We start from the raw sequence: 18,176 nt of genomic DNA, 5'->3' as shown, positions 1-18,176 counted from the left end.
TTTTTCCTCCAAGCATAGTATCTGAATGCCTAGAAGCTAATTTCTTAGGAAATGAGAATGCAATATCATATAAATTAATGGTTTTAATACATGTACTATAACATGCAAAAACACTATAGATAAAAACATATTTCTGCTTTCCAGTAAGCTGTTAGTGTCGTGGTATAGATAGTTCTGCCATCCCATAGCAGGAAACTCTTCTATATGGCTTCTCAGTCTGACTTACTAAAAGAAATCATAGAACCATCTTTAAAGTGAACCAGCTTTGTTGTTCAGTAAGACCATAAGTTGTTCAGTAAGACCAACTTATGCAGTTTATGGCAATTTTGTAGTTAATTATATTGAATTACTTTTTTAAAAATTTGTTGTCTTGATACTCAGTTCTGCCAGTAAAAGCCTGAATTTATGCTAGTCAAAGTAAGCTATAACCCTGGTAGGTATAAATTCTGTGCGCCATCTGCATGGATGCCACATTGTTTGTATCAGTATAAAGGTGGCTTTAGCATAGTACATTTGGTACCATGACTGTAGGCACTGTTTGATATTTTAAACTCTAAAGGTCTTGAAAAGGAGTGACTAGGAGTCTTGCAAATCTCTATCATGTTTTGGAAGCCTCATCTGTTAGCCCAGTGTTACGAATGAACATTCTGCTGCTATCTTACTGCACAAATGTGTTGTCAAAAAAAAAGCTGTTTAAGAGGAATCAGGCAGGTCTCATACTGAAGCCTAATCTAAGGAGAGAGTCTCAAATTACTTTCATTTAAGAGATCAGCAGATCCACTGCAGAAATAAAGATGTTTATTTGGACTTTGCAAAGGAAATGCAAAGGAGAGAGATTCAGAATGCAAAAGAGAAAGGACGCTGCAAGTGTGTTTGAGTGTGTCTTTCAATGCTTGCTGATACGAATATAGAATTGGGTACTGTACCACGTGTGGGACAAGGATAAGACTGAAGATGGGATTCCTCTTCCACATCTACAAGCGACAGTGACCCTCTACACATTTCCAGAAGCAGTCTCGTGTGGTAAACTTGCTAATGAGAGATGCAAAAGATGAAAGACCTATTTTCAGTCAGCAACCTTTTGATGCCAGTCACCTCTGGGGGAAAATGACTTAGGTAAGTGGATGTATTTGTTTAATTTTATTTTACTTTATTTTTTTTGTCATGGGGAAATTTCTTTTTCAGAATAAGAAATAGGACTAGGAAAGTGTAAAACAGATGAATTGTTCTTTTGAAGTAGTTTATTTTACCAACTGACAATAACTAAACAAGTGAACAAAAAATATTTCAATTAGACACATTGATGTCATTATATTGCTTCAAATAATCAATTATTTTGACAGTAGAAAAGGACATGCCCTGGAAACAATGTACGAGCTATTAAATTCTCTTATTTCTTTTTTTTTATGAACAGTCAGATTTTGAACAATCAGATAACTGTCTCTGTGACCTTTAAAAATAGATTACAATATAAATATTGAAAATGTTGAATATGAAGAGTAGTGTAGATCTGGAATTACTTTAGTGGCTTTGCACTTGGTTTCAGAATTAAGCAGCAATCACAGCCCTCTTCTGTTCATGGAATTTTTTTGGTGTAGGCATTCCTTTATTGCTTTTTAATTTTAATTTTTTATCATCTCTTAATGTTTGCTAAATGTCCCAAACAAGTATTGTTTTACTGCCCTGCCTAACACCACCTTCCTGCCCCTACCCTTTAGCCCCTGTAATGGGACAGCTCTATTATTACTTGTCCACAAACTTTGGTAAGTTATTACTCTATAAGTGTCAGGACAGACAGGTATCTTTAGTTTTCCTGGAGGGAGCATTTGACACTCTCGAGTGATATATCTGCCACTTCTAAATTTAGCAATACTTATTTCTACAATCCCTGTGCTGACAGCTCAAGCTTTGAAATATTGTGTATAATGCCAGGGCTTTTGAATGGTACTCTTCATACTTTACTATTGTATTTTGGAATGTTCTCATATGCTTTTTTTTTCTACCTGCATACTTTAATTTCTGTTTTGTTTTTCTTATCAGTTGCCTTGGCTAGGATATTTTTCAAAGGAACTTCTACATCTACTGAAAGACATTGATAAAGAGAGACTAAATGAGCAGAAGAGAACATGTTTATCTGGGGTAGCTTTGAGGCTACTGCACAGGAAGTAAGAGCTGAAGGACAGTGTGCTAAGAAGAAGCAAAAGAATTGGAAGAAGTTTGGAAAATGTTGTGCAGTTCTTCTCACAACAAATGCTACAAAATTATGGAACTTCTGGAGGGAAAAGAATTCCAAGACCTTTGAAACATGTCAGCCATTTAAGTAGATGCCTAGACCAAAAGCACCCAGCGCTGATGGAGCTTATGCAATATCATGCTACAAGATCCTTTCTACTCCAACCTAATAGAAAACAGTGGCTTTCTCTATAATTAGTGTGACTTCCTGGGGTTGTGGAACCATGTCCTTACTTAAAAATTGAATATAAAATTGAGCAATAATGTAAAACCACTAATTTGGTAAAATCATAAGAGAACTTGAAATCAGTAACCTAGCAGACTTCACAAGATCAGTTGATCCATTTAAACTTATGTACATGCCTTTTATACACTTTTTAACTTTAAAACAGATAATTCACAGTTCAATGAAAGCGTATGTAAAAGCACACACTGAATCAAGGCACACTTACAATGTGCTTTTTTGTACAAAGTCATAGGTGTTTGGCTACTCGGAACAGTGAAATATAGAATGATACTAACCCTCAATTCCCATAGTTGCCCTCTATGAAAGAGTAAAGGCATTTCCTATAATTAAATGAAAAAATGGTACAGAAGAATGACTTTGATAGATGAAGGATCCTTGCCATTTCAAAGTGGTTTAAAACATCTGCTCAGAGTTCTGTGTTGTGGTTTTTGAGAACATAGATTAGTAGCTAAAATTATGCTTATGTATAGTTTAAAGAATAGCAACTGCTTGTATTGAAAATTTTTAGAAAATTCCTGTCAACTCTTTCTTCAAAGAAATGTTCCATGTCTTTTGTTCTTCTTAGTTGGAGGCCAAATATTTAGGAATAATCATTTCAGTTCTTTTTTGGTACATGAAATTAAAGCTGTTATGTAATGTTAAGACACTGAAGCCTTAAAGCAAATAGTGATGTCTACTTTCTTTGCAGCAGACAGATTTCTCCATCTTTGACTTTTTCTCCCATACACACACATTTTGTCAAGATGTCGGTCAAGAGCCTAAGAGTTGCAATTAAGGCAGTTAAGTTTGTTTTGATTTTAGGTATCTTAAGGTGCCAGCCGTGCAATATCTAGTAAGAGATGTTCATTCAGTAGTTGATTCTGATTTTTATGCAGTTGCTCACAATCTTAACAGAAACCAGAAAGGCACTTTATTATAAATGAACAGTAATCTATATGATAAGAAAAGCAGTTAACTTTTAATTATTCTAAAGTTCAATTCTGCTTTGCATATAAAGCTGCTGTTAGTGTATAATTATATTGGGGATTTTTTACAGCATTAAAATTATTTTTGTAAGAAAGCTACAGTTGGTTTTCCATTCCTGACCCAAATGGTCTAAGGCTTGAAAATACTATACCTGTTCTCTTATCTTTAAAAAATTAGTTTACTTTTCTAGTAAAGGATTCCATTGATAGTTGCTGGGGCTCTGTAGGAATGGACCATACATAAAGGATCATGAACAAAAGTATATGTATATTTTGTTCACTTACTGTCATGTAGATATTGTAGTTAGTTGTATCTGTCCTTCAAGTTTAAGGTTAAAATGTATGTATATGTGGTATTTTGCAGTTTTGCTGTTTCCAGTCGTCTTCCTCTTTTTGGCTTGGAACAATTTTGAAATCGTAGGTTGTGGGGTAATCTGGTTAGGTTTAGTCTTTCCAAAAGCTTTAGGTTAAATGTGTCCATTCTTTCAGCCTGCATTGACCTTGCAGAGTGTTGCTTTTTTTTTTTTTTTTTAATACAATAAAACTAACTTTTTGAATTTTGCAAATATACAATACAATTTCTCTTGATTTTAAAATCAACAAGTTATAAAGAGGATCATGCCTTATTTCAAATTCTTAGTAAATAATACTAAGCAAAAGGTATGACAATTGGTGAATATTACTGCTTTTGACTTTCAAATATTATGTGTTAACATAATAGTTCTCACTATTATATCAAGTATTATACATTAATAGAAAATAGAAAAATAAATATTTAAAGTTCATTTTATTGAGAACTGTGGCTTCTTTTATAAAAAGACAATGACTAGGGTTCTAGGACTGTTGTTTTTATATGTGGAATCTTAATTTTAAAAAAGTATTTTGTTTTCTGTTCGAGTTCTTGGGTGGGTTTTTTCTTTATCTTACTGGGGGTTTTTTACAATTTTTTTTCTGTAATGTAAAGAACTAAATAAACTGTTAAGTAAAAAGAATACCAGTTGTAGTTTAAAGCTTGCCATGTTTAGTAGTCTCAATATAAAACAGAGGTCTTCGGTTTGGGTTTATTTTTCTAATTAAGATCTATAATTTATGTCTATTTTTCTGTTTTTCATAAGTGTGTCTTAATTTGGCTGTTAGATACAGTTTGTAACTGCCTAATCTTGGTTACTAATTCACTTACTTTTTTTTTTAGGCACTCTGCTTAATTGTGCTGCCATTCATTCCTGCATCAAACCTTTTTTTTCCTGTTGGGTTTGTAGTGGCAGAACGAGTGTTATATGTTCCTAGCATGGGATTCTGCATTTTAGTAGCGCATGGATGGAAGAAATTGTCCAATAAAAGGTACCTTAGTAGTATCTGTAACTAGTTTAACTCATCCATCTTAATTTCGTAGCAAATAAACAAGTATACATTTTACCAATGTTCATTTAGCATGTTACAGTTCTTGTTCTGAGGTCTTACTGAACAATCTAGATGAACTGTTTGGTAGTCATGTGGTGTGGACAAATGATAACAAGGATTTTCTTAGACCATTGGGTATTTTCATTTGTAACAAAATTTTTAAAGCTTAGTAAGCAGCATTGATGTAAAAACATGCTACACTTACCCTTCTTGTTGCTGAAAGAGTACCAGTGCTGCTTTAGGAGACAGACATTTATTAGACAGCTTATTAGAAAAAAAACACTTTTGCATAGGCAAATATTTGTGATTAAAATTAGTCTATATAGGTTGTGGCCTTGTGCCACTTTTTTTGAATTAGCAGTTGCATGCAGATTATAAGAGGAAAGGCTGATAGATTTGATTCAGTTGCATAATCTAGTATTTCAGGTTAAAGTCATAAACTATCATGCTGAAGTTCAACAAATATGATGCAGAGTACATTGTTTTCTTTGAGGTTTCCTGGACTTACTGATCTGTATTCCTAGTAGTATATCCAGTCTCTGTAATATAAAGAAACACACTTTTGCTGTTCAAAATCTAGGTTTTTTAAAGGGGTTACAGAAAAAATTCTTGCTCAGATTTGATCATTTTCAAAAGTAGTTACTGACTGGAGTGTATATAATTCATGTGCATTGGTTTGCAACATATTCAAAAACCGTCATTCCTGTTAAAATCTTGAGATGCAGTGCTAAGAATAAACATCAGAGCAATTCAGTACTTATTAAAATAAAGAATATTTTAGGTGAGAATCTTTCATTAGGAAATTCTGCTCAAAAAGTACCCTTTGCAGCTTTGGGGTTTTGGAGGCATCTGTTATCTTATAAATGGCTCTTAGATTTTACACTATCTTCATAAACTGTAAATACTTCCCTGTGACCTGGATGCTTTACCGTTGTTATCCCAGTGGCATCCTTGTGCTAGTTCAGACAAACCCTAAGGCAGTAAATTCCAATCAATTATAACTGACATCAGAAGAGGTGAGGTTTTGCATGATAAGTTGTGCCGAACTGGTGCTGCCAAAGCTGACAGCTCAGAGTAAGAAATCAGCTATACTTTGTGGGAGTGAGAAGAAGGCATTATCATGAATAAGAATCAAAGTGGTGTGAAAGAATACTAAGATCCAAGAGGAGAGGATGTCGGAGAAGGAAGTCAGGCAGCAGGGTGGCTTATTACAGAAAGGTTGGGAATCAGTGCTCTAAAAAGTCTTATGAGGGGGAGAAGGCTCTTTACTTTAGGACTATGTACAGTGAAGTTGCTTTCTATAAGGCTAGTGGGGATATACAATTACAGCCTGTGTCGTGTGCCAGTTTTTCTCTTAGTTCTGTTTTACTTTCTTTAAAATAAACCATCTAAGTCTGCACAATTTTGTACATTTTAAAATTAGATAGAAAACAGATTTTTTTTTTCCCAACCCCTGTGAAGCACAGAAGTGTGTGAAGACCTATGACATAACTCAGAGTCAATAGCTGGCAGTGCTGAACAGCCGTATCTACTTGAGGGAAACTTTTAAAGCTTTTTAAATACGAAAGAATGTTCATAATTTTAGGAAAGCTACTGGGTATTCAGTGCAGGTTTTTTCCACAATTACATCAGAATTCAGAGATCTAATGATCAACTTGTCAAAGCATATATTTTATATCTATTGTGGTTAAATTAAGTGATGCTTAACCTTCAGAAAAATAAACTACATAAACTCTAGAAAAATACAGTTGGTGAGAAGCTGGTCACAGAGAGTGATTTCTGCCCCCCGACTTGCAGATTTTAAAACAAAATGCAGATTGCTAAAGAGATGCTGAAAACGGCTTTAAGTATTACTTAAGTATAAGTATTAAGTTACTTAAGTATAAGTATTACTTTAAGTATTACTCTATTACAGTTACATTAGGATTTTATATGATTATGGAAGTTTGGGTAGTCTCAACAGCAGACCTTTCTGCTGTTTGTTCTATGTGTTTGACATCATGATCACATTCATTTTATTAAGTTACAGATAAGCTCTGAATATTAAAAATATACTTTTTCTATACTTTTGGTTTTAATAATGTGTAATGCCTTCATTTTTACTAAATGGATGGCATAGTGATGCAAAAAAATTAGATAAACCATAAAAAAAAGTTCCTCAATTTATGTGCCTTCTAGCATATAAAATATTTAATTTATTATGAATTGCAGTTTTGTGTTTCTAACATATCTCTCTTTTAATTTAATAGTGTGCTAAGAAAAATTTCTTGGGTGTGTTTGGCTGTGGTATTATTCACTCATGCCTTAAAAACACTACACAGAAACTGGGATTGGGAGTCAGAATACACATTGTTTATGTCAGCTTTAAAGGTACTGTATTTCGTTTCGAAGAATTATTGGAAACTTTTTTGTTATTCCTTTCAAAATGCTGAGTATGGTAGAGTATGATAAAATTGAAGAGAAATTATTTGTTTTGCCAGGTTTATTTCTACATTGATTGTATTAATACTTGATTAGTCACTTTGGAGAATGCTTTAAGGGCACTGTGTGTTGTTGCATGGGAATTCATGTGCAAGAAATAGACTTCTAGAAATAGAATATTTCTTGTAGAGGGAGTATTTTTTGTCTTGATTTTGTTACAGTTGAATATATTATTTTATCTGGACAAAAGCATAGTATGTTCTCTTGAGTACAAAAATCTAAAAAAATGTGAGGCATGAAAATGTTTAAAGTGCATATGACATGATAGGATAGTTTGTATTACCAGCTATTCATTGTCTCTTAACAATTACAATGAATTTTGGAACTCTTAGGATTTTTAGGGGCAATATCTGAGTAATAGCTTAAAATGAACTTCTTCCTAAATATCCTTTTAATTGTTCTAATTGTATGCTATGTTTATTCTTTGCATATTCTTTACAGATTTTAGAGTAGCTTGATGAAATCTGTGTCATTTGCTTGCTGTGCAGTTTTACATGTCTGATATAGTTACAAGAAAACCAAATGTTATGTAATTGCAGTTTAATAATCTATGTATTTGTATCCTTTTCCTGTTTTTAGGTAAATAAGAACAATGCAAAACTGTGGAATAATGTGGGGCATGCATTAGAAAATGAAAAGAATTTTGAAAGAGCTTTGCAATTCTTCATACAGGCCACCCAAGTGCAACCAGGTATAACCTTTGACTGGTTACCGTTGAATTCGTTCAGTAGCTTATTGTTCTCTCCTCTCCACCTCTAATATTTTAGTACTCTAAGCTTGCTTAAAATCTTCTGAATCAACTATTTTTCCCTAACCAAACTTCAAACCTTATAATAGCCTTAATAAATTGATCCATAGTTTTTAAGTGTGAGAAGATAATTCTTTAAAAAGAAATAAACTCCAAAAGATACTTGGGAAAAGCTTGTATCTATGCAGACATACAAAGACTTCCAATTTAAAACCATTATTTAAATTAATTCAGAAGGAATGCTATCCAAACTCTTAATTCAGTATTTAATGTAATTAATAATATTTTCTTATTTCAAACTAAAAACTTCTTTAAAAATTAATAAGTCTAGGCAGTATTAAAGGGTATTTACTGAATTGTAGGTACTGTTGCAAAGGAAGTTCTAGGTAGTACTTGATAATTGTTACTGTTTCATTTTAGAAACCTAATAAATTTCAATTTAACATGTATACTGCATTTGTTACACATTACGTTTACACAGAAGAAAGCAAGATCTGCTTGCTTTTTTATATTTTAGTGTTAGATATTTTCTAACTTTGGAGAATTTCTTATTACTCAAGATACATCATGTTTTTTAAATTTGACATCAGCACTGTTGTCTTTCACTTTGACAGTTCTGTCACAAAGTAACATAAACTGAAAGTTCTGACACACAAATTTGTCAGTCAGATGCTTCTATTATAACAAGAAATTAAAAATAGATGCATATAAAGCATGACCTCAAATTTTAGAACATTTCATAAGAAACTTTATAATCTGTCCTAGGCTTATGCTTAATTTAATGCTAACTTCATAATTAAGATGAAAAATATTTCAGAATTGTTTTTTAATGGTCTTTATATAGTAGCTCTACTTAATGCCACTCGTAAGGCATAGTCATTTATTTGTATGGTACTCAATATATGGAAGTATTTAGATTTTTATTATTCTTTTCTTTATTAAGATGATATTGGTGCCCATATGAATGTAGGACGAACTTACAAAAATTTAAACAAAACTAAAAAAGCTGAAGAATCATATATCATTGCCAAATCATTGATGCCACAGGTAATTATTAATTTAATTTTATCTGCTGTCATAGATCTTTCAAACCTTTATTCATGATACAAGTTTTTCTTATTTTTGCATAGCGCTCTATTTTGCTGTATTATTAAAGGGCTTTTTTTTCTTTCTCTTTTGAAAGAGCAGGTTATAGTCATAACATTTTAAGAAATGCTATTTTGAACTTTTTCTTCAAACTTTCAATTTTATACTGTTTTAACTTTATACTAATTTGCTTAAATTGAGAATATAAAAGAGCAATAGTTAAATGTGTACATACAGTTTCTAATCACACAGAGTTTGCTCTCCCTTTTAGCTAACAACACCAACGATTGAATTTCCAAACCTACATATGAAGTCTAAAATGTGGTGTTGGAATGGGGAGAAGAGAAATAACAGCAGTGATAGAAAAAATCTTTGCTTGAATATATTTTTTAAAACATACTTTGTTACTCTTATCATACATTTAGATGTCTGTGTAGGTGATATTACTTATTTTAGTTGTTTAGGAGGAAAAGGAAAGTAATTTTATTGCTGTATATATGAAAGTAACACAAGTTAAGAGTAAAATGAGACTGTCAATAAAAAACAGCAGACTACTGAGGAGAATTACAGCATTAAAAAGTTTGTTCTGTGAAACAGCATGAAGATTCTAGACTGATAAAGTATAAGCAATACAACTGTTTGTATATTGTAGCAGTTGAAATTTTCACATCGACTGTAACAGTGAGTGGTAAAGTCTTATCACACCTTAGGATGGATAGTCCAAAAAGGAATTAAATTGTCTGATAGAATGTGGGTTTAGGCTTTAACAAATATTCTTAATCTGAATTGGGGAAGTTTTGCAAGGGCTGGCTGGTCATTGATGGCCATTTGCCCAGTTAAGCAACAACAGAGCTTAAACTAGTATCTCAAGTATGGTATAAAAGTCTTAAACTAGTATCTCAAGTATGGTATAAAAGTCTGTATCTTTGCAGAATCAAAAAAGGAAAAAATCTGTTTCTGTTTTGGTATGATTTTTTTCAGGAAAGAAGAATTGCTATTTGTGATTATTAAGAGCCTATACGCTGATATCCAGTGGTACCCAAAACAAATTTGGCAGACTGAAGATTAGATCTTTACTGATTATGTCTCAGATTTTGTTGCAATTTCTTGGTGGTCTATATATGGTACATATATTCTTTTTGACAGATTATTCCAGGTAAAAAGTACGCAGCAAGAGTAGCTCCCAACCATCTGAATGTTTATATCAATCTTGCAAACCTAATTCGAGCAAATGAATCTCGCCTTGAAGAAGCAGATCAATTATATCGACAAGCGATTAGTATGAGGCCAGATTTCAAGCAGGCCTATATCAGCAGGTATCTCTTTTATAGTTGTATATTCTTGAATGTGTATTTATTTAGTTATTTGCAGAACTAATAAACAGTTTTTAGTTTATGCAGTTAAGCTACTGGAATGGGTTTAATGATTATGTTGAAATTGGGAGATACAGTTTTGGCATCAGTAATCAGTTATTCATTCTTAGAATTCCTTTTAAATATTTTAAATTTCTGCTTAATATTTTCACACATGATGTGTATGGGAAGATTTTATAGCAAGATGCTTCTGTTTGAAATCTTCATGAATTTCAAACTCACATTTCCCATTAGCTAGTTTAGTTTTTAACTAAACAGCTTTTAGTTAGTCTGGATTATAGAGCTTTCTTTACCCTTTTTTGTTGAAGTTGGTTCACAAAGTTGGACCAGGTTGGTCCAGAAGACACAAGACTTGCATGAGTGCAAAGCACATAAATAGCAGCCTGAGCAGATAACAGTAACATTTCTGTGAGCACTGAGGCTTCAGTTCACTAATTATCTAGTTGAGATCCCCCCTGGGACTTAGGCAGGTGCCAAGAAGCCTAGACTGTAGCTGCTGCAGTGTGTAATTACAGAGTAGCTGTCAGGACCCTTGATGACTCCCCTGCCTCCCCCCTTACATGTACACTTCTATATAGATTTTGAGAGGTGGAAGCTTTGGGAAATGGCATAAAACCAAGTCATGTGTTGCTTGCTTTAAAACAAAAGAGAAAAATTACTATTTCACTGCATCTACTGTCTTTAGGAAGGCACACTTTTAGAAACCTTTCAATTATTTTGATATCCTTATGAAAAGTTGTTGAACATAAAATTTAATTCTTTAACAGGGGAGAATTGCTTCTAAAAATGAACAAACCTCTGCAAGCTAAGGAAGCTTATCTTAGAGCTCTAGAATTAGATAGAACTAATGCAGACCTGTGGTACAACTTGGCAATTGTTTACATTGAACTAAAAGATCCGACAGAAGCTCTGAAGAATTTCAACCGAGCACTGGAACTGAACCCAGCACATAAACTGGCATTGTTCAACTCAGCACTGCTGATGCAGGAGTCTGGTATGTTAGTTGTCCCTAATACAAGCATTGTGTATCTGCATTCATAGAATGCATACTCTCTTTTTTTAAAAAAAAAAAAGGGTTGTTTTTTGAAAAAGAAGTTCATAGTATCATTCTCAAATGCACTGAGACACAAAAGAAGAAACTGTTTATTGGGAGAGTATGAAATTTGTGCAAAGTATAAATGTACACTAACTGATAAGTACTTTTAAAACAATTTTTTTTGTAATACAACATCTTATAAAGAATAGTCTTATGCAGAATTATTTTTCAAAATTGTTCATATGTAATCTGTTCTCAAAGTTGTTGTTTAGTAAAATATGTGCTATACTGATGTTTTACATTTATATAGATATCTGTTCCTCACTGACTAAAATGTATGACCGCTGTGGACTTTAAATCTAGCAAGAATTTCCTTTGTAATATTGCTAATTAGTATGAATCAAGTCCAATTTTAATGTGTCTAATCTTATTCATATATATATATATATATAAAATATATATAACTTCTAGCTCTATGGATAAATGAAACCCTTTCGTGAATACAGGCTGTTGCAAAGAATATTTACCAAGTAACTACTAAGGGATTCTGTTTCCTCTTATTGGAATGGCAAGTTACCCCTAAGAAAGAGATTCAGTAGGTTTGATTGGAGCTGTGGTGCAAATGGTTTGTTGTTCATCTCTTGTCCTCATGTTGTAAGTTATGTAATACCAGAAACCACAAGGGCTTCAGACAAGCAGAAGTGTTAGCTATCTAGTATTCAGTTACTCATACTAGAGGTGAAGAAGAAAGCTAAAGTCGGCTCCCTGCTCCCCCATCCTTCAGAAAGACTTGCCTTCTTACAAAGAGATCTTCACTGAGTGTTTAGTAGCACAGACTTCAAGCTGAGACTCTTAGCATAATCAGATATGATTAATTTTCACTATGGTAGTGGGTGGTATTTGAATGATTGGGTTTGTTTGTTGAGGCAAAATAAGGGAATTATTTTGAGTTTATTTTAACTGGTTATAAAAAATATTTAGCCAGGCTCAATCTGAAGTTACTGTGTCATCCCCAGCTTTAAATTCTATCAATCTATTTTTAACAAAATGAGGTCTTCCATGCCAAGTTTGCCTCTGTGAGAACAGATTTGTCAGAACTAATGTCTTTTCTCCATTCCTGTTGGTTAATCATACGTGAAAATAATCTCTCTTAAGCTTGTGGAGACACCTATATTTGTACTTTATACAAAAACTAAATACAATTCAAGAAATAATAGGGTAGTGATGCTAACTTTGGCTACAAGTCAACTGTAAGTAGTTTTATTCTGTAGGGAAAAAAACTTTATAAAAAGCTGTTAGCAAAAAAGTAGGATTTTTAAACCTTTTGCAGTTGTACTAAATGTTTCATTTTAATTTGTATAAACCTTAGCATTTCACAGGCCTAGTCCAAAAGTTCTTGAGAAATCTGAAATTTTGTGTCCTTTAGGTGATGCTCGGCTTAGACCTGAAGCTAAACAAAGACTATTAAATTATGTGAAAGAAGAACCACAGGATGCAAATGGCTATTTCAATTTGGGTATGCTAGCAATGGATGACAAAAAAGATACAGAAGCAGAGGCCTGGATGAAGAAAGCGATAAGGTTACAGCCAAACTTCCGAAGTGCTTTGTTCAATTTGGCACTTCTTTATTCTCAGACAGCAAAAGAATTGATGGCATTACCCATCCTGGAAGACCTACTGAGATACTACCCTGATCATACCAAAGGTCTGATTTTAAAAGGAGATATTTTAATGAACCAAAAGAAAGATATAAGTGGAGCAAAAATGTGTTTTGAAAAAATTCTGAAACTGGATCCTAACAATGTACAAGGAAAACATAATCTTTGTGTGGTTTACTTTGAAGAGAAAGACTTAAAGAAAGCAGAAGAATGTTTGGTTGAAACTCTATCGTTGGCACCTCATGAGGAATATATTCAGCGTCATCTGAACATAGTCAGAAGTAAAATTGCATCACTCAGTGCTGCAGAGCAGTCATCACTTCCAGCAGATGGGATTGCAGCTGTAGAAGAGAAAAAATCATTTGAAAAATTGAAAGAAGTAAAAAACGAAAAGAAAACCGCCCAAACAACAGTTAAAGGGCAGTTAAAAAATAAGAAACGAACAGAGAAAACCAACATGGACAAAGAGACTTCTAAAAAATCTACAAAGGAAATCAAAGACATTGAGAAAAAGAGAGTTGCTGCTTTGAAAAGACTAGAAGAGATTGAACGTATATTGAATGGTGAATAGCCTTTATCATGTCACAACAGAGTAGGGAGAGAGTACTATTTTTAATTATTGTTTAATATGTGATCCACCTGGGAAGTAGAATCAGTGCTTTGAAAACAGAAATAATGTCAACTGCATATCACTTAAGCAGCAAAAGGTAGTTCTACATTTTTTTTTTTTAATGGGAGAAATTTGCAGCTTTTAAATGTGGGAGATAGATGGGAATAGAATAATAAAGGATTGAGAATAATATAAATGCAGAAACTTCCAATAGTGAGAAAGTGGCACTCGCATAAAATTATTATTACTGAATATCCCTGTCTACCAATACTTTCAAAGAATCAGCGAAAGAGCTGAATTGAAAGTTAGTGGATTAAATCAGACACTGCTGCTTTTCCCCACATAATAAGCCTGTTTGTGTTTTCTACTTTTCAGTTTACACATTAGCAGTTTAAATCTTTCTAGACCTCTGTTATACATGAAAAACATTTTCTTTGCTTTATTTGTTTTCAGTGCTTAGTGAAAATTCAATAAATACCACTGTTTGTAGTATGTGTGTGTTAGACCATGGGATGATGCAACAGCACACTAAAATTCTTTCAGTTGCATTCTAAATATGGGATGGTGTAATAACCTTTTAATTGCTCTTTACTTACAATACTAATGTTTTGTACTGTTTTATCTGATAGAAATCTTATGGTGCTCTTAAGATCTTTAGACTATACTTTTCCTTTTAAAAGAAATACATGTTTCTCTTCAACTGTCAATCATCTGGTTGTTTTTAAAAATTATGTAAAAAATGGGCCATTTTACCACTTTTTCCCCAGTCCATTGGATGCTGAAAAATGCACTTTTGGTACAACAACCAGTATGCTATGCAGTTGTCCTTGCTGACTGATGGATGACTTTGTGTATTATTAGTATTGATGACTGTGGATTGAGTCCCTGGTGTAGTAAATTATTCCTTGTGTATAGTAAACTGGCTTTACTATTTAGTCATTGGAATAGTATTTTTGGTCTCATGACTTTTCACACAACTAACTTAAATAATGATTAGCCATTGCTGAGGGCAATATGATAATAATTAAACCACTGAAATTTAGCAGTTTAACATGAGGAATTGTGGGTAATATACTTCCAAATACCAAGTTTTGTTGTGTTTGTATTTTGTTGTGGGTATCTGTTTTTATTAAATATTTATTTTGACTACTTAAATATTCCCATTTACACTTTTCCACTAACGCATCATTTTAATTTCTTACATGAAATTAAATTTTTAAAAAATCTGTGTTGCTTTTATCATTGTGCAATGCATGTATTTTTTTTTTTAATGTTACCTATTATTAAAGTTGATGTTTTCATTGACTATGATGAAGAAGAGAAATGAGAGTTGGGTTCAATAATGGTTGAATTAATCCTTAAATCTAACTCTTTAATCTTTTGTATTTTTGTCTCATTCCATGAGTCAGAATTATTCCTTAGCAACCCTACTACCATGATCTTTTCTGTAAACAGCTCAGTTGCCTGCCTCAGACTGTAATCTAGTTGTAAGACATAATATTTATCTTTGTGGGAGAGAATCTTAAATGTTCAAAGGTCTTGCAGAGACCTTTCCTTCATTACATGTAATCTGTGATGTTACCACAACAATTACTTGTATGGTAATGACAAGGGGAAAAGTGTTGGGGGGGAGGGAGGGAGGAAGTGTTTTTGTTTTTTCTAAACGTGATTTGAAAGCCAGAGACGAGAACAGGTACCTGGTGTCCAGGGGTTCTTTGTACATAGCTTCGAAGTGCTCTGTAGCCCCCAGTAAATTACTGACCCCACTTTGGAAATCACTGCTTCATCTTGGCTATGAATAACTGTTAGATACTTGTAGCTTGTTACGGAAACACTAACTTGCATATTAGGTCTACCTCCAAACCTTTGCTTTACACATGAATGAGTCGTCATCCTGGATGATACAAAGGAACATTCATTTGAAAGAGGGAGGAACTAAGTAGTAGAAAAGGTGCTCGCTATCTGACTAAGCAAGCTAGAATTCTGCTTTCCTTTATAAACACATGAGCTTTTATTCAAAAGCAACCATACTGCTTTAATTTTACTGAGTGTGTGTAATCAAGAGTTTAGAAAAGGGCATACTTTCAACTTGTGCAATTGTTCCAGGGCAGGCAGGAATGCTTTTTAAAAAAATAATTACTGTCACTCTGCTTTCATCTTGACTTCCCACATAGGTGGTCTTCAGGGACTAGCAAAAATTATTTAGATTTATTCACGCTAAGAGGTGCCAGTAGTTTTAACTAAAATCCTCGCTCAATATAAAGTGAAGTATGGTAGGAGTATGTCTTTCAGGCCATTAGCAGGTACTGTGCAACATGGGTTTTCTGATTTTTAAGAAATTTTAATATTTTGACTAACGTCAATGTGCTGGTTTGTGTTTACCCTGTTGTAAAATGTCAACAATTAAGATAAACTCTCATAAGAAGAATGGTGTGGTAAATTTAAGTGATATCAGTTCTGAAAAAAATGATCAAAATAGCCTCTCCTCATGAAAAAACTATGAAAGGAAAAATAACTTTGGCTTCATTTACTTGAAGATAAAATGGAAAGAGACTAATTGACAGGCATTTTTTCTTTACGATGTAATTTATCTTCTTTACGTCTTTCCCTAGCATCCCTGTGTACAAGGACACCATAACTGTCATCTCTTTCAGAACTCCCAGCTTTGCTAATACTTGAGAATTTGGGATTTTTGAGGGTAGGACGAGCATACTAAAAGCCATCTTCTCAAATATGTTTCAGCTGTAATTGCTGAAAGAAACATGAAGAAATGTCTTTTGTCAACTTTGCATAAGGAAATTATTCAAAATTAAATGTACAACTACAATAAACATACTAAACTTTATGCATATTTTATTTCTTCATGTAACTTCAATACAAAACTGCACTTGTCTTAAATTCATTGTTATCTTTTACAGCTGAATTTATGCATAAACAGGTGACATGTATAAGCATTAATTACATATGCATGCATACACTTGAGACAACTGGATGCTTTATGAGTAGTGCAGTTTTAGAAGGATAACATGGAATTTTAGGCTAATCTATATTAGTATAATATATGCTACCTAGTGTAGTGTTGGGGTATTGTTTTACTTCATTTTGGAAGTATTTTAAGTATTTCTTGTGTTCTAAGTGTTATGCTTTGTATTGCATCCAGTTAAAAACATTGTATATTCATTCAGATACATTTTTTTTTCTTTTTTCCAAATGTTTTTATCAGCTCTGTCAGGAAAAATAGTAAAGATAGAATAATTGACAATTACCATAATTAACAAAGAATAGAAACCTTTTTCTACCAAGATTCATGTACAGACTGTCAAGAGATTAGAGTCCCAAAAGAGGGAGATTCTAATTTTCAGTGCAGTGTACAGCTTGAGCAGAGAGTACTGTAACAGCTAGCATCACCATGCAGGTAAGTATACAGGAGCAGTTTGCTGTGAGTGAAGAGTAACATATGAGGAAAACGAGCAAACTTACGCATATGTTGGCAGAGCATAGCTGAAAGATATGGGAAGCTTAATTTCTGCTTAGTTGCAAGGTTAAAATTAAGTTACTGACTTGTGCCTTATTTTGAAACATAAGTGCAGTTTCAGTATATTTAAAAGGAAAATGACATGCAGAAATCTTAAGGAAGTGGGTTTCCAGCTTCCAGCTGTGACTGGGCTGGAGAACCTGCAGGCACTTCTTGGCCAGCCCCCCACTCCCCACCAGCTCTCAGATGTGAAGGAGGGGGGCTTAGAAAATCCTCCTATGCAAATAGGAGAGGGGCCAGGTTTATTCTATGGCTGTGTGCTGTAGTACACAAAAGATGCATGTGTTGTTTGTTTTTTTTTTTTCTTTTTTTTTTTCCTGGAACTATGACAGTATTGTCACAGTGTCCTTCTATTTCCCCCTAAGTGTGCGTAAATCCCTGGTGAAAGCATGACTTGTTGCTCAGCTTTTCTTCATTCACCACAACTAGGTGAATCACAGGCCTGTGGGATTCTGACAAAGCACTGAATTGCAAGAAATGTCACCTCTTGAACAGAGCGAGTTGTCAGGTGCATAAAGTAAACACTCTGCTAGAACAAAAGCTGCTGAAACATTTTAAAACTGTGTATGTAGCTTCTCCAGTGCAAGCTCTCAACAGGTTTCCCCTTCCTCACAGCTGCTGAGCACTCAATGGCTAAGAGCTTTTCAGGCTCAGTAGTCAAGTCTGCTGCTGCTTATCTGCCAGATTAGGTTTTGCAAGATCAAGCTGTGCCTTATAACAGTAAAGGTGCTCATGTTCCTGCTTCAGGGTTCAGAGCTTTGCAGGGACTGTGCAGGGTTTGTGGCATTTGTTTCCTCCTGAAGT

The 18,176-nt window shown here is 33.6% G+C and overlaps 1 protein-coding gene across 4 annotated transcripts in view; it reads left to right on the top strand.

The window, feature by feature from the left end:
* TMTC3 (transmembrane O-mannosyltransferase targeting cadherins 3) overlaps positions 1-15,455 on the top strand; it is a 36,712-nt gene extending 21,257 nt beyond the window's left edge. For all 4 annotated transcript variants that reach the window (XM_085305951.1, XM_085305949.1, XM_085305952.1 and 1 more), the window contains exons 10-16: positions 4,637-4,785; positions 7,095-7,215; positions 7,906-8,017; positions 9,018-9,121; positions 10,307-10,476; positions 11,301-11,527; positions 12,996-15,455. In XM_085305951.1, coding sequence (XP_085162077.1) covers positions 4,637-4,785; positions 7,095-7,215; positions 7,906-8,017; positions 9,018-9,121; positions 10,307-10,476; positions 11,301-11,527; positions 12,996-13,798 — 1,686 coding nt within the window. In that variant the 3' untranslated portion in view covers positions 13,799-15,455. The remainder of the gene's footprint in view (positions 1-4,636; positions 4,786-7,094; positions 7,216-7,905; positions 8,018-9,017; positions 9,122-10,306; positions 10,477-11,300; positions 11,528-12,995) is intronic.
* The last annotated feature ends 2,721 nt before the right edge of the window (positions 15,456-18,176 follow it).

Source organism: Rhea americana, unplaced genomic scaffold (assembly GCF_003343005.1).
Source record: "Rhea americana isolate MKP2758 unplaced genomic scaffold, rheAme1 scaffold_229, whole genome shotgun sequence".
Lineage (NCBI taxonomy): Eukaryota > Metazoa > Chordata > Aves > Rheiformes > Rheidae > Rhea > Rhea americana.
Note: the sequence above shows the minus strand (reverse complement) of the source record. Positions and strands in the feature narration are given on the sequence as shown.